General features: G+C 43.8%; 1 protein-coding gene and 1 long non-coding RNA gene across 3 annotated transcripts; one reads left to right on the forward strand and one right to left on the reverse strand.

Moving 5' to 3' along the window:
- Positions 1-2,511: 2,511 nt before the first annotated feature.
- LOC143788453 (uncharacterized) lies at positions 2,512-5,926 on the forward strand. The gene is made up of 3 exons (XR_013218636.1): positions 2,512-2,572; positions 4,301-4,350; positions 5,296-5,926. It is a non-coding gene; the product is annotated as an uncharacterized LOC143788453 (long non-coding RNA).
- TSEN15 (tRNA splicing endonuclease subunit 15) lies at positions 2,716-27,913 on the reverse strand. Of its 2 annotated transcripts, none has more exons than XM_077278139.1 (4): positions 27,622-27,913; positions 26,270-26,351; positions 21,080-21,218; positions 2,716-4,119 (listed from the first exon to the last, which is right to left on the reverse strand). In XM_077278139.1, exons 1-4 carry the CDS (start codon positions 27,691-27,693, stop codon positions 3,915-3,917), a joined length of 498 nt encoding a protein of 165 aa, XP_077134254.1. In that variant the 5' UTR covers positions 27,694-27,913; the 3' UTR covers positions 2,716-3,914. The 2 variants fall into 2 exon arrangements, with proteins under 2 accessions (XP_077134254.1, XP_077134256.1); XM_077278141.1 differs by lacking the exon at positions 27,622-27,913 and adding an exon at positions 27,248-27,453.

Here is a 27,913-nt window from a genome sequence, read left to right on the forward strand (position 1 = left end):
GAGGCAGCGGACTTACGGTACACGGGAAAGCATGATGTCACTTATTGTGATAGATAGATCAGGTAAGATCTGTGAGATGGAGGAAAGATGATAAGTTCAGATTTGTCCACATTGAGTTTGAGGATACGAGAGGAGGATATGGCTGATAGACACTCCGGGATTCTGGACAGCAGAGAGGTGACGTCTGGGCCAGAGAGGTAGATCTGAGTGTCATCAGCATACAGGTGGTACTGGAATCCATGGGACTTTATGAGTTGTCCCAGGCCAAATGTATAGATTGAGATGAGTAAGGGTCCTAAAACAGAGCCTTGTGGGTCTCCAACAGAGAAAGGGTGGGGTGAGGAGGTAGTGGGAGATGATGAATGTTGGAAAGGTATGAGGAGATCCAGGATAGGGTGAGGTCTTTGATGCCAAAGGCGGAGAAGATCTGTAGTAGGAGGCAGTGGTCAACTGTGTCAAAAGCAGAGGGCAGGTCTAGAAGAAGGAGTATAGACTATTGTCTGTTAGCTTTGGCTGTAAGTAGGTTGTTAGTTATTTTGGTCAGGGCAGTCTCAGTGGAATGATGGGGACAGAAAATAGATTGTAGATTGTCAAAGAGCAAGTTAGATGAGAGGTGGGAGGAAAGTTCAGTGTGGACGTGCTGCTCCAGGAGTTTAAGTGAAAGGGAGCAGCAATATTGGGCGACAGTTGGACATAGTGGTTGGGTTGAGGGTTGGCTTTTTAAGGATAGGCGCGATTGAGGCAAGTTTGAAAGCAGAAGGGAAGGTACCAGAAGTTAGTGATAGGTTGAAGAGATGGTTTAGGGATGGGATGTGTGGTGGTGAGGTTGGAGAGGAGGTGGGATGGGGTCTAGTGTACAAGTGGCGAGGTGTGATTTGGAGAGGAGACAATTAAGCTCTCCTTCAGTGACGTTGGACAGGGAGGTTATGGGGTTTGGGCACTAGTCTGGTATACAAAGGGGTTGTGGTGATTGAACAATAAAGACTTGCCTCGTTTGGTCGATCTTATTTTTGAAGTGTGTGGCAAAGTCCTCAGCAGAGATGTGAGAGGTTGGAGGGGGCAGTGGTGGGCGGAGGGAATTAAGTTTTGAATAACTGTTTGGGGTTGTAGGATAGGGAAGATACGAGGGTTGTGAAGTAGGGCTGTTCAGCAGAGGTGAGGGCAGATTTGAAAGCGAGCATTGCCTGTTTGAATGCAGTGAAGTCATCTTGCGAATTTGTTTTCTTCCAACGTTGATCTGCAACCCTGAACACTTGCCAAAGCTTTTTATGTGAGTGGTTTAGTGAATACTTTGGTTTTCATATGTTGGTTGTTCTATGGAGTAATCCAATCCTGAATTTCCTCAAAAATTAACGGAGAGAAGGATAGCGACTAGAGATGAGCGAGTATACTCGTTGCTCGGGTTTTCCAGAGCATGCTCGGGTGGGTCTCCGAGTATTTGTGACTGCTCGGAGATTTAGTTTTCATCGCTGCAGATGAATGATTTACAGCTACTACTAAACCTAAAACTGATGTGTGAAAGGGGCCATCGCTGTGCGTTTTTTGGACTGACACAAAAAAGTTAGAGCCCTTTCACACATCAGTTTTTTGCCATCAGCTGCAATCCGTCGAATTTTGAAAAAAAACAGATCCGGCGACTGATGCTGCCGGATCCGTTTTTTTCTCATAGTCTTGTATTCGCAATGGATTGCAACGGATGGCCTCACGTTTCATCCGTCATTCTCAGGATCCGTCGAAAATTGTTTGTTTGTTGTCTCCGGCCGCCGAATAAAGTAATGCTTTTTGTGTACATGGAAAAAACGGACAGCGATGGATCCGTCGCCATCCATCGTTTGCTAGAATGGAAGCGTATGGCACCCGATCCATCAAATGACGGAATCTGGCAACGGAATCCATTTTTTTTAACTGAGCATGCTCCGATCCAATTAGCCAGATCCGCTAGTTGGATCCGTCCAAAAAACAGATCCGTCACATCAGTTTTTCACAATCTGCGAAGGATCCGTTGAGCCAACTGCTTGCGACTGACGGCACAAAAACTGGTGTGTGAAATTTGACGGATCAGGCGCCATAGGCTTCCACTCTAGCAAACGATGGATGGCGACGGATCCGTCGCTGTCTGTTTTTTCGATGTACACAAAAAACGTTACTTTGTCCGTTGTCTCCGGCAGCCGGACAAACAATTTTCGACGGATCCGGCGAACGACGGATGAAACGTGAGGCCATCCGTCGCAATCCGTCACTAATCTAATCTATGAGAAAAAAACGGATCCGGAAGCATCAGTCGCTGGATCCGTTTTTTTCAAAATTTGACGGATTGTGACTCATGGCAAAAAACTGATGTGTGAAAGGGGGCTTAGATGTATGTTTTTTCCTGAGGAAGAAGTATATTATACTTTGCAACGCATTGAAAAAAATCCTAATGTCTATGTAACTTTCTTAAATTGGAGTCTTCAAAAATCAGCAGCACGAACAAGTCCACAAATTCTTCCTGGTCTTTACTGCAATTGGTCTGACAACCTGTGGATCTGCAGCAGCTGAACACAACGCTAAAGCACAGAATTCTATGGATCAGGTTAGCATAATCTGCCGTTCTTAATTTTAAGTGTTTGTAGGATAGTTCCCTATTGCACCATTTTTTCTCCAGCCTACTTTGATATGGTGTAGTCATTTTCACAAAACACATGGTTTCACAATGATATCAGTAGCACAATGCAATAACATTAAAATAATATTTATTGGTGGAAATCTGATAAACTTTATCCATAAAGTCTGTAACTACTGCTTCATAAAACAAAGCAAAGAGAAAAATCAAGGAAAAATAAAATATTCTATGAGGAATACCTGGATCTTTCTATCATATTTAACAGAAAAAACAGCAGCAAGTAGTGTCTTTTTTTTGTAAAAAAAACAAAACAAGAAACAGAAAAAAACAGGTCAACACAGAGATGCCATTATATGCGACTAAGGTGTCAGGTCCAGGTGGAGCTTGCGGTGTATGGATGTGACGGAGAACTGTGACATCAGCTATCCGTGAGGGTCACACTGCAGATGTAAACAAGGCCCCACATGCATCTACTGTAATCCAGGCACTGGGCTATGCAGTGATCAGGATAAAGGCACATACTACACAACTGATTGTGTTACTGGCTACAGGCAGCACATCAAAGCATGGCAATATCTAGGTAATGGGATATTCCCATCTTAATAGATGGATATTGTCAGTGCCTCTAAAAACAAGCAATTTGTAGCACTTCTTGAAATATTAATATATTTTGAATACAGCTTGTTTCCTTGGTGACCGACCACCGCTTCTGTTTAGCAGCAGTGGCCAAACATGCAGAGTGCTTACAACTGCTTTTCTACTGAGATTTTAAGCACTGTTTTAAAGCCAACTGGTATCGCTGGAGCGTACAGCCATTTCCTAATCCCAACCAGCTTTTGTGCAGCGCTTACAAGTTAGACAGCAGTGGTGGTCAGTTTCCTAGGCAACAAGCAGTAAATAAAAGTGTTACTTTCTCAGGAATGGCTGAAAGTCTTGTTTTTATCAACACTATCCAACAACATTTTGTAAAGATGGAAAAAATCATTTAGCAGAATCCAATAGAGAAAGATTCCCCATTAAAACCTCTTTTGCCGTAACGTATATTTTTGACCCTTTCTAGATTTGTTACACATAGTGTATTAAAGACTTCAGTCTAGAGCGCTTAGAAATTCATCCGGTTAACAGCCGCAAACAGTGATGAATACTACCAGCTGCTCTTGTCGGCTTCCAGTATCACAAACCTACATAATCTAATTTATCTTCTCATTTCAGGATGAGAACTTGTGGCCAGAAACTGCTGCCCCGAGGTGCGTCTAGCGCCCTAATCCCACTGCGGAGAGTAGTTATATCCGCCACAGAGGAAGACTTTCGGTTAGCGTAAAAACCTCAGTTTCTTTTTTTTCCACCGCTTATTGTCCACATCTTCAGCAAAATCTGGGGGATCTGGTGTTACTAATCCATCTGTCAATTTGTAGTACACTATTGTTGAGTCTGTTTCCACAATAGCTAAGAGAACAGAATTGTCAGCCTTTGGGTTCTCCTCTGATGTGTGATTCAATTTCAGAAGCTGCTGAATTCTGAAAAATAAGAATAAAATAACTTACAATAATTACTGTACATTTTGAGCACATAGAATTCATATCCGATATAACAAATTACAAGACGTCCTTGTACGGAGTCTTTAACATAAGGAGAAGCTTCTTTTTATGTATTTCTTGCTTAATATATTTGAACATTTTTCTTTTTATCACCGTATAGCAGTTACTTGCCAAGAATTTGCAAACATCCAGGGAAACAATGGATCAAAGGTAATGGTTAGGAAAAATGGATATGAAAGAAAATGACCCTGTCTGTGATTATGGCCAAAGTATCTGCTGTAAAACTGCCTACAGGTCGTCTATTAACACAAGCAGTCATACTGCCTGTACCTTGTAAAAAGGACAAAGGATAAAAGGTCTCTGGGGCACATATTCAGGTAAACATTGGTCTGGAAACAGAGAACTAATTTAATTTGTACCAATTCTAATTAAAGAATGCACAGCCGTTCTTCATAGACTAGTAATATAATGTTGCTATAAAGCTGTACTAGCTAATGAACAAGGCACACAGTTTTAACCCCAAATTATACAAATTAAAAAAAAAAATACAAAAAAAGAAAAATCTAGGCTGCAAGGACATTTACAAATCCAAGGTATAAAAATCAGCTTTCAGAATCCAGTGTTGTGCCAGTTATACTAGACCCTAGAATTCTGTAAAGCTGTATGAACTGGCACTTCATGCCGTTTTCAACACACAAACCACCACACCCTACTAGACCCCAAACTGACCATAAAAGTCTATTTCTTAGTCACCAGACACTATTATTATTAGGAATAACAGCTTTTAGAAAAAAAAAATTTTAAATAAAGATATAACTAAATTCACATTTTTTTTGATATATATATTGACATCAGGGCTCTATCATCACTTCCAGGACTCCATGTTTCTCTTCACACATAAGACAGTTCTTGCCAATGTTGACTGTAGGTTTGGGGTTATTGTTCTGCTACAGCATAAATATGGCGCCAATCAGATGCCTCCATGTAGGATCCATTGTAGGATGATCAAAAGATGGTCTGCCTGTATTTCTAAATATTGAGGACACCAAGAGATGAGCAACGCTGAGGACTGTAGAAGCCGCGGTCGGCCAAGGAAACTTGGTGCAGATGTTGAGACACATCCTGCTTACTCAACTTTCTAATTTTCATATCCAGCAGTGCCATCAGCTCAGAACTGAACCAGTGGGATCCAGCTACACTCATCTCCTGTTCACAGAAGACTGGCCAGAAGTGGTCTTCATAGGAGGATTGTGGCAAAAAGCCATACTTTCTATATGGAAACATATGCAAGCGACTCAACTATGGATGAAATCGTAGGAACGAAGACGCACAAAAATGTCAGCAGGTGCTCTGGACTGAAGAGTCAAAATCTACTATATAATTGTCTAAGGGTCACTTCTGTCTTTCTGTCTGTCCTTCTGTCTGTCTGCAACAGAAATCCCATGTCGCTGATTGGTCGCAGCAAAACAGCCACGACCAATCAGCGACAGGCACAGTCCGGTGGCAAAATGTCCGCTCCTTACTCCCCGCAGTCAGTGCCTGCTCCATACTCCCCTCCAGTCAGCGCTCACACAGGGTTAATGGCAGCGGTAACGGACCGCGTTATGCCGCGGTGTAACGCACTCCGTTAACGCTGCTATTAACCCTGTGTGACCAACTTTTTACAATTGATGCTGCCTATGCAGCATCAATAGTAAAAAGATCTAATGTTAAAAATAATAAATAAATTAAAAAAAAATCGTTATATACTCACCGTCCGTCGGCCCCTCGGATCCAGAACAGGCCTTTCCCGCTCCTCGCGACGCTCCGCTGACCGCTCCATGCATTGCGATCTCGCGAGATGATGATGTAGCGGTCTCGCGAGACAGCTACCTCATCATCTCGCGAGACTGCAATCCACTCTCGGAACCGGAGCGAGCGAGGAGCATTGGTAAACGCATCGCCTGTATCCGGGGGCCAACGGAAGGGGAGTATATAACTATTTTTTATTTTAATTCTTTTTTTTTAACAGGGATATGATGCTCACATTGCTATATACTACGTGGGCTGTGCAATATACTACGTGGGTTGTGCAATGTACTACGTGGGCTGTGCAATATACTACGTGGGCTGTGCAATATACTACGTGGGCTGTGCAATATACTACGTGGGCTGTGCAATATACTACGTGGGCTGTGCTATATACTACGTGGGCAGTGTTATACACTACGTGGGCTGTTATATACTACGTGGCCTGTGTTATATACTGCGTGCGCTGTTATATACTACGTTAGCTGTGTCATATGCTACGTGGGCTGTGGTATATACTACGTGGCTGTGCTATATACTCCGTGGGCTGTGCTAGATACTATGTGGCTGAGCTATATACTACGTGGCTGAGCTATATACTACGTGGCTGTGCTATTTACTACGTGGCTGTGCTATTTACTACGTGGCTGTGCTATTTACTACGTGGAGTGCTATTTACTACGTGGAGTGCTATTTACTATGTGGCTGTGCTATATACTACGTGGCCGGCCACGAACAATCAGTGACAGGCGCAGTCCAGCCGCGAATTGGTGCGGGATTTGAACCACGCTTCGCTAATTGGTCGCGCCCGGCCGGCCGAATCCTGTGTATAAATTGCATTATTCTAAAATCTTCATAAATAAACTACATACATATTCTAGAATACCCGATGCGTTAGAATTGGGCTACCATCTAGTGTGAGATATTTGGCTGTAACAGAAGGCAGATTGTTCGATGAAGGGCTGTAGAACAGTACAATAATAAAGGTCTGCAGGAAACTGGCCGAATTCAGTTTTATGGGGGGAGGGGCGGATGTAAGCCCCAATGGGACCAATAAACATGGGCAAAAACACAGTGTGGAGCCTAAAGCCTCATCCAGACGTCAGAGTTTTACATATGTGAACTTATTTATTTTAACAGATAGGCTGGGATGGGTGACACTCTGAGACGTACATTTTTGATCCAAGTCACGGATCAAACTCACCAATGCACAACTATGGGCCTGTAAAAAGTAGACAGAGTGAAGGAACTGCACACCTAAAGGCACTTGGAGATGCTTCAAATAGGGTGTCAGTATGTCATATCCATCGGATACACCGCGGTAAGTACAGTATTACATTAACGTTTTGGGTGAAGACCCTTCATCCGAAATATAGGCTATGTTCAATGCTTACAGGTCCAGGTAGAGGAATGGGATTCCCCCAAACAGGGGCAACCAAGATCCAGCTGTATCAAGGCCTGTAGTGTGTCACACAGTTCCTTCACTCAGTCTACTGTTGGTCTACAGAAGATCAATGCTTGGCTCCAGAGGAACTAGCACCTTTCTCAAGCTAACTATTTAACTGGCGCGTGTCACGAACAGACACTGGTATGTCCGGCAGACAACACAACATATACGTACAACATAGTGATAAAAGGAGAGGAAGGCCCTAACGGTAGGGAGAGGTGGATGGGACACCTCCTGGCACCAACCTTTGCCTGTCCCTATTCTCACCTAATGCCCTATGCAGGTCCTTCACCCCGCTGCAGTCACCTCTACTAACCCTGGCTATTGCACTGGCTGGCAAGGACGCTAGCCTTGCCACTGCAGGCAATATTAATTACACAGGGAGAGAAACAAACAAGGGACAGACAGAAAGACTACAGCTCAGAATCTGCTGCTACGTTCCACAGCAGCAAAGTAAACGGTACCAGGATAACAGAACTCCAGCAGCGGCAATACCACCGTCACAGGAGAGCTACACACACCAAACTAGTTTGCATTGAAGCAACTCTATAACCGATGATCAGCTGATGGGACATGTGACTATTTAAAGGGAGGTGGGAGTGGTTACCAACCAACATCAGCTGACCAGCCTGAAAGAAGCTGCCAACAAGAGACTGACATTAACTCTCGCTGGACCAGCAGACCCAGAGCGGCCACAAATCCCATAATGACTCATGACAGTGAGCCACCTACTTGTTTGATTACTATATTGGCCCGTAATAAAAAAAAAAAAAAAACAGTTTCTCTAACTGCTAGGAGAAGCTAGCAAACCTTCATCAGTTTTTATTTTACATATAAGAAAAATGATGATGATGATGATGATGATGATGATGATGAAACATTTGCAAAAACTGACACACTGACTAAATGCTGATGAAAATCTGATGCAAAACATTGATGAAAATTAGTTTTTTACATACAGGAAAAAAAAAAGTCCAAGCACCGATATGTGCGATCGGACAATGATGTCAATTGCACCAAAGTGCACAGACGCGATCTGACCCCACAGTGGCTGCTCTGCACTTCCTCATTCCGGCTTGGGCGCGTTACAGAGTGGTCACTGTGCTGTTCTGTCGTGCTTTGCTGGGTCTTGTGGTGCCACAGACTTTTCCAAGCCCATACCATCAACGCTGCTAGGGTTGCTGTGATTCCTGTAAGAAGATGTTCCTGAAGCACCCCATTCCCCACCCCATTTCTAACCCCCTCCTGCAGCCAAGCACTAATCAGTACTTGATTGCTCGTTTTTTGGCAGTTTCTTTGTTTGTGCGCCCTGCAGCTGCCAAACGATCACTGATCGGCACCTTTGCTCGCTGTTTTTCCTCCTTACTAATGTCATCCTTTTTTGCACCACCTGTGAGCTCTGCAGCCGCCGAGTGCTGATGAATGACACAAATCACTGATAGGCACCAGCACTCGTTTTTTTCCAAGATTTTTTTCCCCCTATATTTTATCCCCCTTTTGCACCACATCCGTGCATTGTGTCCTACAGCCGTTGAGCACTGGTCAATGATGATCATCACTAATCTGCATCCGGTTGTTTTTTCTTTTGTGTGAAAAAAAGAATTGTATAAAAAGTAATTTAGATTAGATGATAGGACTAGATTAGGGATAGTAAAATTTGGTACACACAAACACTGCATACATGAAAAAATTTCTCACTAGTCCTAATTACGGAATACTGTGTCCAGTTCTGGTCACATTTTACGAGCAACTTCAGAAAAGAGCTACCAGGATGGTGAGCAGACTGCAAAATATGTCCTACGAGGAACGGTTAAAGGATCTTGGAATGTTTAGCTTGCAATAAAGAAGACTAAGAGGAGACTTAATAGCTGTCTGCAAATATCTGAAGGGATGTCATAGTGTAGAGGGATCATCCTTATTCTCATTTGCACATGGAAACACGAGAAGCAAATAGATTTAAACTGAAAGGGAGAAAATACAGATTAGATATTAGAAATAACTTTTTTGAAAGTGAGGTTGATCAATAAGTGGAAAAGGATGCTACGAGAGGTGGCGAGTTCTCAAGTGTTCCCCATGACTATGACCTGTAACATTTTGAGGCCATCCACAAATTTTTGCATTACAATGATAATGCAGGGTGTGCTCCCTGAGATGACCCCAACTTCACAGATAATACAGTTCACCCGCAACCTCCACCTGCCGTACGGCTAGCGCTTGCCTTGCCGACTGCTGCTCCATAAGTTACCGGCACGCCGCTACCTCCGGGACTCCATATATGACACGACGGCGCTGCTCCGCCGCTACCACTTGCTCCATGGGTTACCAGCACGCCGCTACCGCCGGGACTCCATACATGCTAGGATCGAGCTGCTCCGCCACTGCAGCTGGGAAGGAAGGGGTAAAACACCCCTGGGGAAGAGAGACGGACCGGGGGAGAGGGGAGACACACCGGTGGGGGTGACGGGAGACAGACCGGTGGGGGTGACGGGAGACAGACCGGTGGGGGTGACGGGAGACAGACCGGTGGGGGTGACGGGAGACAGACTGGTGGGGGTGACTCGAATATAAGCCGAGAGGGGCACTTTCAGCCTAAAAAAAAATGGGCTGAAAATCTCGGCTTATACGCGAGTATATACGGTAACTCTGGTTTAAAAGCAAAAAAATAAAAAAATTTAAAATTGTGAAATGTTCAAAAGTTTAGCCAAATTTCTGATATTTTCAGATATAAACGCAAATCATGTTGAACAAATTTTACCACTATCATGAAGTATAATATGTCACGCAAAAACAAATCTCTGTAACTCTTCAACGTATCCCACTGATTCTGAGTTATAACCTCATACAGTTATATGAAAAAGTTTGGGCACCCCTATTAATCTTAAGCTTAATATTTTATAAAAATTGTTTTTTTTTGCAACAGCTATTTCAGTTTCATATATCTAATAACTGTTGGACACAGTAATGTTTCTGCCTTGAAATGAGGTTTATTGCACTGTGTCCAACAGTTACTAGATATATGAAACTGAAATAGCTGTTGCAAAAAAAAAAATTTTTTAGAAAACATTAAGATTAATAGGGGTGCCCAAACTTTTTCATATAACTGTAAAGCGACAGTGGTCAGAATTGTAAGAATTGGCCCGGTCACGAAGGCAAAAATAGGCTGTGGCGCGAAAGGGTTAAACCTCTACAAACAGCATGATCGGTCTGGTGTTATAGCCAATACACGGAGCACATTACTACATATTATAATGGGTGCTTTGTGCACTCTACTTTGCCTTATTGTAGAAAAGCACTGGCACACTAAACTGATTTCCTCTTGAATCCTATTTTTCAGAAAGTGAATGCCTTTAAAATGCCCAGTATTGGAATAAAAAGGGACATGCTCTGCCCTTATGTGTAATACAACCTGACAATGCAGCTGAATAGAAGACATTCATGGGAACAGTAATGGCTCTATAGCCGAGCATAAGAACACCAGAGCCTCCACTCCAGCCCTGTTCTTCCTAAAACTCCTGAATATGCAAAGACAGACAACGGACACAGGAGCTATACACACCACAGAGCGTTTGTGCAAGGGACTGTAAGAAATGAAAGGAAGCCGTTCCCCAGGGAAGATCCTGAACAATCGCGCACTTGTGTGGCTGCAAATGTAGAAGTGTCTACGGAAATTCAAAGCTTTCATGGAAATTTGGAGTTAAAGTTAAAATGTCACCAAATTGAGCGACACATACATTATGTATATAGCTGGCAAAGTTCTCCTTTTTACAGGTAAGCAATGGAGCATGCACTACATGTATCAGACAAAAATAATAGATGGTGTGAAACGGAATCTATCAGCTATACCCTAGTAATAAAGAAGTATTGTCACTCCGCAGCTGGAAGGCGAGGGAGTGTGCCCATCAAACACGTCACACTCCTGGACGGCAGCACATCAAGGAATAGCATCTCCAGCAGGGCCCCCAAGCTTTCTTATGTAGCTCAAACAAAGCTGGGCATTACGTTTATATGGCTTCCCAAGGCTGGGTGTCCATAGTCGGCCCCGGTCCTGCTTGGCCCTTATTCACACTGAGGTCATTTTTGAAACATGATAAGGTTTTAATACTAAAGGAGAGAACTGTCCCAACTGGGTACGCCTTGGCGCTGGTGGGATGGCCTTTACACTTTTTTTTAATCAAAAACAGTGTTTACTAAGTACCCTATGTTATTTATATGCATTACTGCTTTTTACTTACTAATAGCAGGGTATATGCTCATTTTATTTCTATCTTAGGTCTCATCTGAGAGCAGCATGATGTAGGGACCGAAACCTTGAATCCAGAGATGTATCACTTAGTTTACTGGGTGCAGCAGCTGTAACACGATCAGGGTTCTTAGATGTAGCTGATCTGAGAAATCTGCTCCGGCCCACACCAGGCTCTGTATGTACATAGTCTATAGACAGTGAGCTGCTCATCACAGGAGGTGGTATGTTCGGATGAGTGCCCGCACGCCAGCTAGTCACAGCAATGATAATGTCCTGGTGTTAAAACCTTCACTGTAAGTAAACAATGGCACACAACCTGATAAGTGACAGCACTGAAATCTATGTTTTAGCCCCTATCTCTTACTATCCTCAGATTACATAGCAAGAACCTGCTGACAGATTGCATTTAAGGGTGGCAATCTCTTGACCAGATAGTCATGAGCCAAATAAGGGGCCAATGAGCCACAGCTGGGGACCCCTAATATACAGTAATCTCTCAAAATACTGCACATAGACACAAGTGACAGCCTGGTGAAATCACTGCATGTCACTAACCCTTAGGGTATGTTTCCACGCTCAGTATTTGATGCGGATTGGATGCTGTGTACAGCTGCAGCATCCAATCCACAGCGCCAGATGTTACAGCATAGTGGAATGGATGCTGCAGCTGTACACCGTCTCCACTATGCGTTCAAAGACGCAGGTGACAGATCTACGTATACGCACATGCTGCGCATCTTTCTAGACTGCAGCATGTCTATTTATCTTACGGAGATAATGTGCATAAGGTGCAGCACAGATTCATCTCACCTCCGACCCCACAGCAGTGGTCATTAGTGATGAGCGAGTATACTCGTTGCTCGGGTGGTCTCCGAGTATTTGTCAGTGCTTGGAGATTTAGTTTTTGTCAAGGCAGCTGCATGATTTACGGCTGCTAGACAGCCTGATTACATGTGGGGGTTGCCTGGTTGCTAAGGAATCCCCATATGTATTTAAGTAGGCTAACAGCCGCAAATCATCCAGCTGCTTCAACAAAAATGAAATCTCCAAGCACTCACAAATACTCGCAGACCACCCGAGCATACTCGCTCATCACTGTTGAGCATGTTCATAAAGTGCAGCACAAGTTCATCTCACCTCCAACCCCACAGTACTGGTTACTACTGAGCATGTACATAAAGTGTAGCACAGATTCATCTCACCTCTGACTCCACAGCACTGGTCACTACTGAGCATGTACATAAAGTGCAGCACAGATTCATCTCACCTCCGACCCCACAGCACTGGTCACTACTGAGCATGTACATAAAGTGCAGCACAGATTCATCTCACCTCCGACCCCACAGCACTGGTCACTACTGAGCATGTACATAAAGTGTAGCACAGATTCATCTCACCTCTGACTCCACAGCACTGGTCACTACTGAGCATGTACATAAAGTGCAGCACTGACTGATAGCAGACTCTATGCTAGTATACTGGTGAGCCGGCTGTCAGTGCCGAGCTGTGGTTACGCCCTGCTCACTATGTACTAAGCCCTGATTAAAGCTGCATTGGCAGCGCCTTCTATGACAAAAGCAGAGGCTGCTGGGGGGGGGAATAAACTCTGGAACATATCACTATATGAGATGGAAATAATAAAAAAAATGAAGCCCTCTTCCCACAGAGGAATATGAAACTATGAACATAATCCTTTTTAGAGTACATTAATTATTTAAAATGATACAACATTTTTAGAAGATCTGTATGGAGGAGTGGGCCAAAATCCCTGCTGCAGTGTCTGCAAACTTGGTCAAGAACTACAGGAAAGTCTGACCTCTGTAATTGCAAATAAAGGTTCCTGTACCAAATATTACGTTCTTTTTCTATTGTATCAAATACTTAATTCATGCAAATTATGCAAAAGTCATACAATGTGATTTTCTGGTTTTTATTTTTAGACTGTCTCTCACAGATGAAGCATACCTACGATAAAAATTACAGACCACTCCATTCTTTGTAGGTGGGAAAACTTGCAAAATTGGCAGCGTATCAAACACTTATTTTCCCCATTGTATATTGCAGGACATGATGACTATTGTTTATTGGTCGGCTAATAGTAGATGCAGTTTTTTTTTTAACCCCACATTTAGACCAGCCAGTGCACACAAGGCAAAATTCACAATAGGTATTTGATCCATGAATTGCCCAATAAATGTCAGGGTTCAATTTAAACAGTCCTCCTCATCATGCTGTTCACATTAGGACATAATGAGACCAAGAAGACCCAAATGATCAACAGTACCTATCCATTGCGAGGCTTCAAGCAGGATGCTCTCAGATGGAAGTGGTCACTGAGCTTAGAGAGAGTCATCAGCCGATTGCAACAGAAGTACAGAGAGGCTGGGAGAGTCACAGAATGGCAGAGAAGTGGATATCCTTTCACCACATCTCCACGAAGCCTATGTCCCATCCCCTGATGACACCGCTAGCGTGGTGAAACGTGTTGGGGGACGCTGGTGATAAAATCTGTTGTCCTATTCTGCCAATATGTATTAGCATACCGGGTGCTATACACTTTATAAATATAAATTAGCAGGAATACTGCATAAAATAACTGCAGAATTTTGAGACATTAGAAACAAAATGTTTTATACTCTTTGCTACCCACTTTATTTTAATTAATAGAAATAAAAGTTAAATTTTATGGTCTTCTCATGAGGGTTTATTTGGGGTTCTCCCCAATTTGGAAATTTCCCCACATCCTACTCCGATGAACGCTTCATTGTGAACAATGCCCTTCAGAACCGGATGATGAATGCCACATAGCTCCAGGCACATTTAAGGGAGGTGAGAGGCATCCAAGTGTCACATCAGACTATTCAAAACCGTTTATATCAGCGTTGTTTGCATGTTAGATGACGTGCAAGTGCACCTGGACACACCACCAGGCACATGGGTCATCCTTCATGGGCCAGGGAGCATTTACGTTGGACAAAGGATCAGCGGGCCTTGGTGCTGTTCACTGATGAAAGTCGGTTCACACTGAGCAAAAATGATGGCAGCGATATTGCAGATTTCAAGGAGAGCACTACACATCAGCCATTGTTGTCACCATATGATCCTCTGGTGATGGTACAGTGTGGGCATGTGTGTCTAATGAATACAGAACTACCCTACACTTTGTGAACCTGACAAGCTCCTACTACTTTAACAACATCATCAATCTAGTCATTGTGCCTCTGCACGAACAACACAGACCCAATTTCATCTTCATGGATGACAATAATACAGCTAGTCGAGGTCGCAACATTAGCGAACAAATTCTGGAGTACGGGGTACCTGAAAAAGAGTGGCCTGCACTTCTTCCAGACCTGAATCACATAGAAAACCTATTTATAGAAAAACAAATTACCTTAGGGAGGGACCACGTCTTGCAGCTCCCATCTACCAAGGGTTAGGTCAGTAGAGGAGGATAGATCCAGTCTGTAGTGCTTAAAGAATGTTGAAGGTGAGGACCAAGTTGAGGCCTTACAAATGTAGTCTCTGGATACCTCCACCTTTTCCACCCAGGAGGCCGTGACAGCTCTGGTGAAATGAGCCCACCGGAACTGGAACTTCACAGGCGTAGTAAGCTAACCTACCGTATATACTCGAGTATGAGCCGAGATTTTCAGCCCATTTTTTTAGGCTGAAAGTACCCCTCTCGGCTTATACTTGAGTCATTGTTGGTGGGTGAGGGGGAGTGGCGGCTGTCACATACGCACCTGCTCCTTGCGCGGTCCCCGCATGTCCGATGGTCTCCGGCAGCTCTTCCTCTGTTCAGCGGTCACGTGGTACCGCTCATTAAAGTAATGAATATGGGCTCCACTCCCATAGGGGTGGAGCTGCATATTCATTACTGTAATGAGCGGTACCAGTGACCGCTGAACAGAGGAAGAAGGTGCCGGCGCCCATCTGTCCGGGAGAAGCTGCCAGGGACCGCACTGGGAGCAGGTGAGTATAACGACGAGGGTGAGCATTTTATATTCACCTTTCCCCATTCCACCGCTGGGCGCCGCTCCGTCTTCCGCGTCTTCTGGCTGTGACTGTTCAGGTCAGAGGGTGCCATGACGTGTTAGTGTGCGCGCCGCCCTCTGTCTGAACAGTCACTGCAGAGAGACAGGACGGTGAGGAGCAGCAGGCAGCGACGAGAGGCGAGTATGTCATTTTTTTTTTATTGCAGTAGCATTACATGGAGCATATTTTTGTATGGAGCGTCTTATGGGGCCCATCATAAACTGTATGGAGCATTATATGGGGCGTATTTTGTATGGAGCATCTTATGGGGCCCATCATGAACTGTATGGAGCATTATATGAGGCTCCTGATTCAATATGGATATTCAAAAACACAACCTACTGATGTCTCAATTAATTTTACTTTTATTGGTATATATTTTTATTTTTTAAATTTACCAGTAGCTGCTACACTTCCCACCCTAGGCTTATACTCGAGTCATTAAGTTTTCCAATTTTTGGGGGGCAAAATTAGGGAGGGTCGGCTTACACTCGAGTATAAACGGTAATAGCATCCCTAATCCATTTTGCTATGGTACTTTTCAACACCTTACACCTCTGCCTGGCAGCTGGAAAGACAACGAACAAGGACTGGCTCTTTCTCCACTGACTTGATAGGGACATATAGTCTATCAATGCTCTCCTGACATCTAGACTGTCTAGGTTTCTAGGATTATTACAGAAGGAAGGTAGTATGATCTCCTGACTCCTCTGAAATCTAATAGCTACCTGGGGGAGGTAAGAATAGTGTTGAGACCTGATCCAGCCTATCATCACAAACTTAAGTATAAGGAGAGTTCACTGATAAGGCTTGGATATCACTAACCATATGAGCCTAGGTCAGTGCTACCAATATTATTGCTTTCAGGGTAAGATTCCTTAACTGATGATTCTTGCAAAGGTTCAAATGGACCCTTGGTTTAGCGCCTCAAGAACCAAATTTAGATTCCAAGGAGGAATTCTTGGATTAGGGACTGGCCTAGATTTGATGAATCTTGATATTCACCTGTTAGCTGCCAGGTTACAATCATATAATGCTCCAACGGCTGATAGCTGAACCTTAAGGGTACTAGTAGCTAATCCAAGCTCTAACCCTTTCTGGAGAAGTTCTAATGGCTTTAATTGGGACCTTCCCCTAATTTTTCCCCTGAAAAGTCTAAAACTTTTTCCAAGTTCTGCCATAAATCTTTTTGTTACTTGTTTCCTACTCTTTCATTAGGTGGAAACTAATCCTGGAGAAAACACTTTTTGCCCAAACAGTGCCCTTTCAAATTCCAGGATGTCAGATGGAAACCTTTCACCTGAGAGTGACAGATTGTTCCCGGAGTGAGTAGGACCTAAATCTCCAGCAAGATCCATGGATCAGACACTGACATTAGTCTCAAAGGAAAACCATGGTCTATTTGACTAAAATGGACCTATCAATATCACCCTCGCATGATCTTCCTTGATCTTCCACAAGACCGTTGGAATCATAACTATTGGAGGAAATGCATATGCTATCCTGAAATCCAAAGAGATCTGAAGGACATCTACAGCACGAGAGCTTTCTCTTTGATTCAACTAACAGAACCTCTCCAATTTTCTGTTCTCCTTGATTGCGAACAGATCTATCTTCTATCTGCTGACACACCTCAAGTGGAATTCAGGACCCATACACCTTGCCTTAGTCTATTGTGACTTAGGAAGTCTGCCCTGTCGATCTTTATCCCCTTTATGTGTAACACTGTGAGGGAAAGAAGGTGTTGACCAGCCTGTTGAAAACGATCTTTTACTGCTTTCATTAGGGAGTAAGATCTTGTTCCCCTCTGGTGAATGATATACGCCACTGTAGCATGATTGTCTGACATAATACGGACGTGAGGGATGTAAGGAACCCTATTAGTGCTTTGTCCACTGCCCATAGCTCCTTTAGGTTAGAAGACTTCCTTCTCTCATAAAATGACCATGAACCCTGTACTGCCTGATCTCTCAGATGTGTCCCCCAACCAGTCCTGATTGTGTCTGTGGTAATAGTAGCGCTTATTTGGGGCATCCATGGAACGCTTGATTACAGATTTTTCCTGCCTATCCACCATGAGAGGGAACTTCTGGTTACAGACGAAAGAATCACGCTTCCTTCCAAATGCCCTCTAAATTGTTTTTGCGCTGACAATATTTCCCATTGAAGCTGTCTTGTAAGCAACTGGGCCCATAGCACCGCTGGGATACAGGAAGTCAGAGTCCACAACAATGACATTACCTTCCTCAATGTCATTCTCCGATTGTCCACTGCTGCTGATACCAGCGTTACCACTGTCTTTTCTCCCTTCTTGAAGGAGGCAAATCTGGATCTCCGAATCTAGTATACGATCTAAAAAGGACTGAATTTTTCCTTGCCTTAGTCTTGATTTTTGTGTATTCACAATCCAGCCCAGCTTTTCTAAGATGTTCCTGACTCCTTCCAGCTGCGCTGCGCAATATTCCTCTGATTTCCAAACAATTAGGAAGTCGTCCAGGTATGGGACAATCAGAGTATCTTGAACTCAAAGATGAGCGGTCATCTCTGCTATTACTTTGGTGAACACTCTCAGATAGGATGAAGGGCAGGGCTTTGATTTTGAAGTGTTTTATTTCCCCCTGTACAAATAAGGCAACTCTCAGAAATTTTTGATGGCTTGGAGAATAGGGATGTGATAGTACATAAACTTTAAGTCCATGACCACCATGTAGCAATTCTGAAATAGAAGCTTTATAGCCGTGCTTATTGATTCCATGTAGAAAACATGGTACTTTTTTCAAAGGTGTCAGACTATAGAGTACAATCGATGTGTTGATATGCACATCATTATACGCCTTGGTTCTATCCTATACAGGGCTGAAATAGCAACATACAACCAATTGGACAGCATTTCAGGGCTTCGAGATATTGTTATTTAGGACTTGATTGTTTAGGACTTTTTTCTCCAACGAGGCTACTCGGTCTCCCCAATAAAGGGTTTTTTTTATGGTTCTATTGATGTATGTGTGTTTCTTTACCTTATGTCCTAGTATGTTAAGGGTGCACCAGGGCCTTCAGGGCTACTGACGTTCAGGGGGGCACATCAACAACTAGGGTGCCAACCTCCACTGGTAGGTAGGGTGACTCTCAGGGCATTCTAGGGAGAGACTAGCCACATATTTCTGTATTGGATCATGATATTTAAATGTCTATACTTGTATTTGCCTGATGGCTCATACCTGGTAGAGCAACATTTTTTAAGTGTAATTGTGAGTGTTTTACTTTTAGTCGATTATTAAACGTTACATTTTAGGGGCCTATTTTTTCTGAGCATGCACAGATCAGTGTCACTGCTGGATGGCAGGCTGTATAGTCGCATCAAGCAACAATGTAGCCTGCAATCTAGATGAAGCAGAGCCAGACGCTGGACAAATGGATTATCTTCTCAGCGGACAGGTGAGGAATATGGTTATTATTTTAATTCTATTACAGGGGACACTGATTTCAGTGGATTGGGCGTTGACACAAATATAGATGGTTTGGTTTAATTTAGATTTAATAAAGGAGTCAGTGTCATTATTTCAACTGAAGGACTTTATTCTGGGTGTGTGTTTTTTATACAATAGTTAGTTAGTTAGCCTCTCCATTGCAAACCTCTGGGTTTTATGTCACCTGATAATACAAAAGGTGTCATCAACCCCCCCCATCACCCCACTTGCCACCGCACCAGGGCAAGTGCAAAGAGTGAGGCTAAGTGCCAGAGTTGGCGCGTCTTATGGATGCGCCATTTTTGGGGTGGCTGAGAGCTGATATTTTTAGTCTGGGAGGGGGCAAATATCCATGGCCCCTTCCTAGGTTATTAATATCAGCCCGCAGCTGTCTGCCTAGCCTTTGCTTGTTATAAAATATAGGGGGACACTACGTAATTTTTTTTTTTTTTTAGGGGGTTCCCTATTTTAAAAACCAGTAAAAACTATGTATACAGCTGTGAGCTGATATTAATAGCCTTGGAAGCTCCATGGGTATTACCTCCATCCCAGACTATAAATATCTGCCTCCAGATGTCCGCTTTCCCCCTGCTGGTTAATAAAATGTTGGGGAATCCTACGCCAATTTTTTTTCCAAAAGGAATTTATTTAATAAAAAAAAAAAAACATGTACAATAAACTACACACACAAAGCACTGGTTATATCTCTCACTCACATATTTATATTGAACTTTTTGTATAACTATCTGAACTCTCTCTCTCTCTATAAATTACTTTGCAAAACTGTGTGTAGATTACATAGAGAATTTCTCTTTGAAAATGCTCATTTTAAAATCGCATTCCAATTGGATGTAAATCGAATGTTAGGTGTTAAAAATCGTATTGTACTTGCATGAAAAATCGCATGACACTCGTCCCACTTTTCTGGACCAAAATCGGACCTTTTCTTTTTTTTACGGTGATGGGTATGAGCCCTCAGAAGTGATTTCTGGTCTGCCCAGCAAACGCTAGACTGATCCAGCAGGTCACAACTCCGGTCATGAGGTGCAAAAGATGACCAGATCGGTGCTGGGAACAGCAGAAGATGCTGGACAGTAAGTATTTTACTACAAATGGAGGAACATACATTACTGATACGTAACCGATGGTGAAATAATTTTAAAAAAAAATGAAGTGGTACTTTAATGGTTACAGTCACTATTGCCCTTATGAAAGTGCAAATGCACATAATCATACTATAGAGAAAGCATTAAAAATTTCACCACAGCTAAGGAACCATAAGGGTGCGTGTCCACTTTCCGGATTTATGGCGCTTTGGACGGAGCGAAACACCAGCTCCGCCCAAAGCGCCGCCCCCTTCTGTACGAGCGGTGATTCCGGATGTGTTCATTGCACACATCCGGAATCTCCACACCCTATGCATAGGGCCCTGTGATTTACCTTGCGGCAACGGAGCATTGTCTAAAAAGACGCACCGCATGTCCATAAATGCAGGGCTGCCGGGTCCGTGTTCGTACACAGTGGAGATGGGATTTCATAAAATCCCCTCCACTATGCTGTAACATGTGAACGCTGCGGGTTGAACGCTGCGGTTGAATGCAGCGTTCAATCCGCAGCTAATCCGGATGTAAACCGGACTGTGGACACATACCATAACAAGTGTTCCTCTGACATAGGTAGCCAATATCATCATCTGATGAAATACTGGTTCTACATACAATATGTCTTCACTAATAAGGCCACATTCACACGAGCAGTATTTGGTTAGTATTTTACATCAGTATGTGTGAGCCAAAACCTGAAATGGGTGATAAATACAGAAGTGGTGACGTGTTTCTATTATATTTGTCCTCTGATTGTTCCTCACCTGGTTTTGACTTACAAAGTGATAAAATACTGACTAAGTACTGAACGGGACCTTAGGCACAATGATAGCTTTGTAGCTAGACAGCGTACCTGCCATGGCTGCACGACGTGCTGACTGGTGTGGGGATTATGACCTGAGGAGCACTGTCGTCATCTTTTTCTTTCCCACACAAGTAAATGAGATGAAGTTCTGGTGAGCTCAGGATCTGCACGTCGTTCCAGTTCCTTACTACACAAAAATAAAAAGATGTACAAGTAAAAGATGGTGCAAGTAAGCAACACAAGAGCTCATAGCCTAGTGGTAGAAAATATACAATTTACAGAGCAAAATCCCTCCCTGTAATACATTTCTGAGGAGGAATTCAAGGTATAGCTGGCCTCACTACAACACACAGGACACGTTTTCTGTCAGAGAGGAACATGTGTGTCTGCAAACAGACAGGCGGCTGCTGAGCAAGAGGCATCGCAGGCCGCCATTACCTCTCTTCTGTCTGTGTGTGACAGGCTGCCACTCCGCACCTGACCAATGGATAACTGGGCCCCAATTATGAGCAACTTAACCCTTTCACCCTCAAGCCGGTTTTCACCTTCCTGACCAGGCCACTTTTTCCAATTCTGACCATTGCCACGTTATAAGGTAATAACTCTGGAACACTTCAATGGGGATCTCAGTGATTCTGAGAATGATTTCTCATGACATATTGTACTTTATTATAGTGGGTACATTTCTTCGATATAACTTGCGTTTATTTGTGAAAACAAAATCAGAAATCTGTGAAAAATTTTGAAACTTTTATAATTTTCAAAGTTTTAATTTTTATGCCCTTAAATCAGAGAGTTATGTCACCCAAAATAGTTAATTAATACCATTTCCCACATGTCTACTTTACATCAGCACAATTTTTGAAACATAATTATTTTTTGTTAGGAAGTTAGAAGGGTTAAAAGTTGAGCAGCGATTTCTCATTTTTACAACAAAAGTTAGAGAACCATTTTTATTTTAGGCTCCACCTCACATTTGAAGGGACTTTGAGGGGCCTATATGGCAGAAAGTACTCAAAAGTGACACCATTCTAAAAACTGCACCCCTCAAGGTGCTCAAAACCCCATTCAAGAAGATTATTAACCCTTCGGGTGCTTCACAGCAATAAATGGAACATGGGAGGAAAAAATAAACATTTTCCTTTTTTTTCAAAAATGTACTATAGACCTAATATGTTTTACTTTCACAAGAACAACAGGAGAAAATGGACCAAACGTTTTGTTGTGCGATTTCTCCTGAATACACCGGTACCCCATGAGGGAGGAAAACCACTGTTTGGGCGTACGGCAGGGCTCGGAAGGGAAGGAGCGCCATTTGACTTTTTTAATGAAAAATTTGCTGGAATTAGCAGATGCCATGTCGTGTTTGTAGAGCCCATGATGTGCCTAAACAGTGGAAATCCCCCCACAAGTGACACCATTTTGGAAACTTGATCCCTCAGAGAACTTATCAAAATGTGTGGTGAGCATCTTGAACCTCCAGATGCTTCACAGAGGTTTATAACGTTAAGCCATAAAAAATAAAAAAAAAATTAAAAAAATCACATTTTTCCCACAAAAATTATTTTTGGCATCAAGTTTTGCGTTTTCATAAGGGCAACAGGATAAATTGCGCTATACAATTTGTTGTGCAATCTTTCCTGTGTAAACAGATACCCCAAATGTGGTCGAAAACTACTTTTGAGGCACGGCTCAGAAGGAAAGGGCACCATATTACAGTTGAAACAGAAATAAGTCCAGACAGTAATAGATGTCCTTAGGTGTTCGGAGCACAGGAAACGCTGTGTCAAGGCGTAGAGCAATCACAAAACACAAGAAAACCCAGCTCAAATAACTTGTGAACAAACTTCTTTTTTTATTCACCAAACGTGCTCAGAAGATAAAACAGCATCAGCGTTGTAAGTTACATATGCGACATCAATGTGAATGAAGAAAGAAGTTTGTTCACTAGTTTGTTGAGCAGGATTTTCTTCTGTTTTACCATATTACAGTGCAGATTTTGCTGCACTGTTTTGAGGGTGCAATGTCTCACTGGCAGAACCCCCCCATAAGGCTACTTTCACACTAGCGTTAACTGCAATACGTCGCAAATGCTTCGTTTTGCCGAAAATACGCATCCAGCAAAAGTTCTTGCTGGATACGTTTTTTCGTCATAGACTAACATTAGCGACGCATTTGCGACGCATTGCAAAACGTCGCGTCCGTTTTGCGACGCTTGGGCGTGTGGTAGCGGACCGTCGGGAGAAAAAAACGTTACATGTAACGTTTTTTGCTCCCGACGGTCCGCTTTTTCCGACCGCGCATGCGCGGCCGGAACTCCGCCCCCACCTCCCCGCACTTCCCCGCACCTCACAATGGGGCAGCGGATGCGTGGGAAAAATGCATCCGCTGCCCACGTTGTGCGGCGGAGACCACGCTAGCGTCGGGAACCTCGGCCCGACGCACAGCGACGGGTTGTTGCCGACACTAGTGTGAAAGTAGCCTAAGTCACCTCATTTTACAAACTCCACCTCTCAATGAGTTCATCTAGGGGTGCAGTGATCATATTGACACCACAGGTGTGACACAGACTTTTGTACCATTGGGCAGTGAAGAAAATATAATTTACTTTTTTACCATAAAGTTTGTGTTAGCCCCAAATTTGACATTTTCATACAAGAGAAATGGGTAAAATGGCATCAAAATGTGTCCCACAATTTCTACTGAATGTAGAAGTACCCCATATGTGGCTGTACAGTACTGTTTAGCCATACGGAGAGACTCGGGAGGAACGGAACGCTATTTGCCTCCTGGAGAGATTTTTCTAGAATAGTTTGTGGACACCATATAAAGAGCCCCTAAGTGCTAGAAAAGCAGAATCCACCTCAAGTTACCCTATTTTAAAAATTAACCCCCTTTGAGAATTTATCTACAGGTGTAGTGACGATTTTGACTCCATAGGTGTTTTCCAGAAACCATCAGTGGATGTTGCTGAGTGAAAATTGCAACTGCCATTATAGTGACCAGTACATTATCCCCAACTCATGTTTCTGGAGACACGCACCTGTAAATTAGGAGGGCTCTCATTATTACAGAAATGCCAAACATGTGGGCGCTAAATGTGGATTAGGCACACTGGGGCTCAGAAGGAAGGGGGCATTTGCTGAATTTCTTTTCGAGGGTGAGGAGCCATTTCGCTATTCCAGAGCCTTTGTGCTACCAGTAACATGGAAGCCCCATACCTCCATTGACAGATGACGGACCTGAATGGGGACTTGCTTTTTTTGTGTGGATTGAGTTGAAGCTTTTACTGGGAACATCTTACATAACATTTAGGATCACATTTATGCGGCGCTCTACACCGAGCACTTAACTGTGAGGTTTCCATCTAAATCTCAGAGTGACGTGACAGATGAAACCCTGGAGGGATCCATTCACTATATTGAGGCAGCAGATTTACTCTGGACTCCGTCTTACCTCTGTTCAGTGGTGTCCTTTTTAGAAGTGCACAAAACTGCGGTCAACTGGGCTTTTATACAATCATAAAAAGATGTACACCGCCTGATCATAGGTCGGATGGCATCCACAGTTCCTCCATCTGCCTCATTAGAGGGAATCTTCCGCCAGAGGTTTCGTCTGAATCACGTATTTCAGACAGTTACACGAAAACCCCGGTGTAAGCGCTCAGTGCAGGATAAATGTGCGCCGAGCCTTAATGCGATCTTTGGGAGGCAACATGAACAATCAACAGCAGGTGAAGAATCGGTTTTATTTATTTTTACGCCAATCCTTGCCTGGTATAAGTGATTAGGCAACTTTATTCTTCAGGTCGGTGTGAGAACAGTGATACCAGAATTTTATGTTTGGCTGCTGTCACACACTAAAAGACTTTTTTATTGCAAAAACTAGTTTTTGCATCGCCATATTTAGACAGCTATAATTTTTCCATATTTCGGCCGACAGTGTCATGTAAGAACTTGTTTTTTAAGGGGAAAGTTGTTGTTTTTATTGGCATCATTTTCGGGCACACAATATTTTTTTGATCGCTTTCTATTCCGATTTTTTGGAGTTAGAATTATCAAAAACCAGCAATTCAGAAATTGTTTTTTGTTTTTGTTTCTTTTTTTTGTATACCGTTCCGCGTATGGTAAAATTGATAAGGCAGTTTTATTCTTCGTGTCAGTACGATTACAGCGATACCTCATTTATAGCCTTTTTATGTTTTGGCGCTTTTACATAATAAAAAATATTTTATAGAAAAAAATATTTTTGCATCACTTTATTCTAAGAGCTATACCTTTTTTATGTTTCTGCTAATGGAGCTGTATAATGGCTTGTTTTTTTGTGGGACAAGATCATGTTTTCAGAGAAACTATTTGCATTTACATTCATCTTTTTGATCGCGTTTTATTGCACTATTTGTTCGGGCGTATGATGGTAAAACAAGTTATTTGCCTCACTTTTTATTTATCCTTGCCTTTTTTTTTTTTTACGGTGTTCGATTAAGGGGTTATCTAGTGGGGCAGTTTTATAGGTCGGGTCATTCCGGATGCGGTGATACCAAATATGTGTACTCTTAGGGTATGTGCCCACGTTGCAGAATCCGCAGTTAAAAACGCCCTACGTTTTACCTGCAGTTTTTGTGGCGATTTTGCCAGCGTTTTTACACCTGCGGATTCCTATTATGGAATAGGTGTAAAACGCTGCGGAATCCGCACAAAGAATTGACATGCTGCGGAAAATAAACTGCATCGTTTCTGCGTGGTATTTTCCCCAGCATGTGCACTGTGGATTTGGTTTTCCATAGGTTTATATGGTACTGTACAACGCATGGAAAACTGCTGCGGATTTGCAGGCAAATCCGCAACTTGTGCAGAGACCCTTATTGTGTTTATTTGTTTTACAGAAATAGATGTATTTATTGGATTAATTTTTTTTGTGTTCTTTATTTGGGGATTTACATTGTCCCAGAATAGGACAGCGACAGGTCGCTGATCTGATACTCTGTAATACTTCTGCACTGCAGAGCATCAGAGCAGCATCTGACAGGCAGGGAAGGCGGTGTATTAGCTACTGACATTAGCAGGTGCTCACAAGCCACCTTCCCTGCAGGACCCCGCAGCCATCTTGCGACCGGGGGTCACCATGGAGACCATCAGCATATGTGCTGATGGAAGCGAACAGGGAGCATACATGGTGGCGGGAAGCTGACAGGGTCCTTTCATCCTAGAAAACCCTTTTAATGCTAACACAGGTTACCTTCTAGGAGATCCATGTACACAAGAAATGCTGTATAAACTTGGGTACTTTCTGCCCCGTCCATCATCTTCATCTCCTTGAACTGCAAAAAAAAAAATTCCAATAACATGAGTCCTTTATTTTATTTTTCTCTGATGATCAAAGAAGTCAATATGGAGCAGAAGAGGCAGAGACCCCAGGGCTTAATGTCCGTCAGGCTGTCTGACGGTCTCTGCCTGCTGCAGCGGCGGCTCTCTACATGGTCTGCAGTCCCGATTCCCCGGTGTCCCCGATGTGACCCCATGTGTAAGACTTCCATACTTGTGGCCACAAGCTGACTTGCTGCCATCTTTGCAAGTGAGTCCAGTCCGCACCTGACCACAAGAATTAAAATTGTGTAGACGCGACCACTCACGGAGAATACGACTAGGCAGTCTGCAGTCACAGAGTCTGGACGAGCCCTTTACCTGTCCTGTAATGAGCGGCCATCAACACCCCTGATGGACACCCCTCTGTTGCATTATTAGGCCCATGGATTAGCAGGACGGTGGGGCACTGTGTTCAGTATGCGGCGGGCACTCACTGGTTTATTAGGGAGACAAGAGTGACCCTTAGGGCTTGTTTCCACTTGCGAGATAAACGTCTGTGTCTCACATGTGGAAACCCAGCTCTGGCGCCAGCACTTTGGAGCGGAGCGTGCAGCTCCATGTATTGCTATGCGGCCGCACGCTCCGCTCCAAAGTGCCAGCGCCACAGCTTGGTTTCCATATGCGAGACACAGACGTTTATCTCACAAGTAGAAAGGAGCCCTAATAGTGGCTCCACACAGAAGTAGGTCACAGAGCACTGCTCCACTCACTGGCACAAAGCCCGTGCACCCCTATATAACGCGCAATGCTTGTCTGACCGAGGTCGTAGGCGTTATAAGGTGATGAGCCGGGAGTGGGACACACGGCTCCTTCATGGGATCTGTACGCCTCTATAATGTCTGACCCTTACAGGTCAATCACATGACGACAGGGCTGCGTATAGGGCTGCGTATAGGGCTGCGTATAGGGCTGCGTATCCTGCTCTCCGGGCTCCCGGAACTCTGCGCCTGGGATGGACACGGCAGGAGCCGACTACAGACACCAGGCGAGATCCCCCCCCCGGAGCGCGCACACGCCGGCATCCTCGCCCACACAGCGCATGTGCCGCAGCACGCTGATGGTGAGCAGAGGCACCCGTCTGTCCCACTGGGAAGATTGGAGAATGTGGCTGTCACAGTGCGGGGCCCAGTGATGTCACTGCAGAGGAGGTGTAGACGGAGCCCTGTATTATACACACACCGCCACACATGGCCGCAGCCGCTGAGCACATTACCCCCCCATCACCTTCGGGTGTTGCTCTATCCATGGCTCCTCCCCTTCCCGGGTACCAGGACTTAGCCGATCAGGACCGTCCATGAGAATTATCCGGCAGAGACAAGGACACTGAAAGCGCTAGGACCCGTGGGACGTCACGGCCACGTGATCACGTGTGTGGGAGGAGTCACGCTCTTGTGAGCCGGAGTGTAGTGATGGGCACTGGGCAGGCCAGTCCGGCTCTTTCTGGTGATCCGGCTCTCTCGGCTCCGCTCACTATTCGGCTCACCAACCGGCTCTCTCCGCTCACCAACCGGCTCTC

This window comes from Ranitomeya variabilis, chromosome 8 (genome assembly GCF_051348905.1).
Source record: "Ranitomeya variabilis isolate aRanVar5 chromosome 8, aRanVar5.hap1, whole genome shotgun sequence".
NCBI lineage: Eukaryota > Metazoa > Chordata > Amphibia > Anura > Dendrobatidae > Ranitomeya > Ranitomeya variabilis.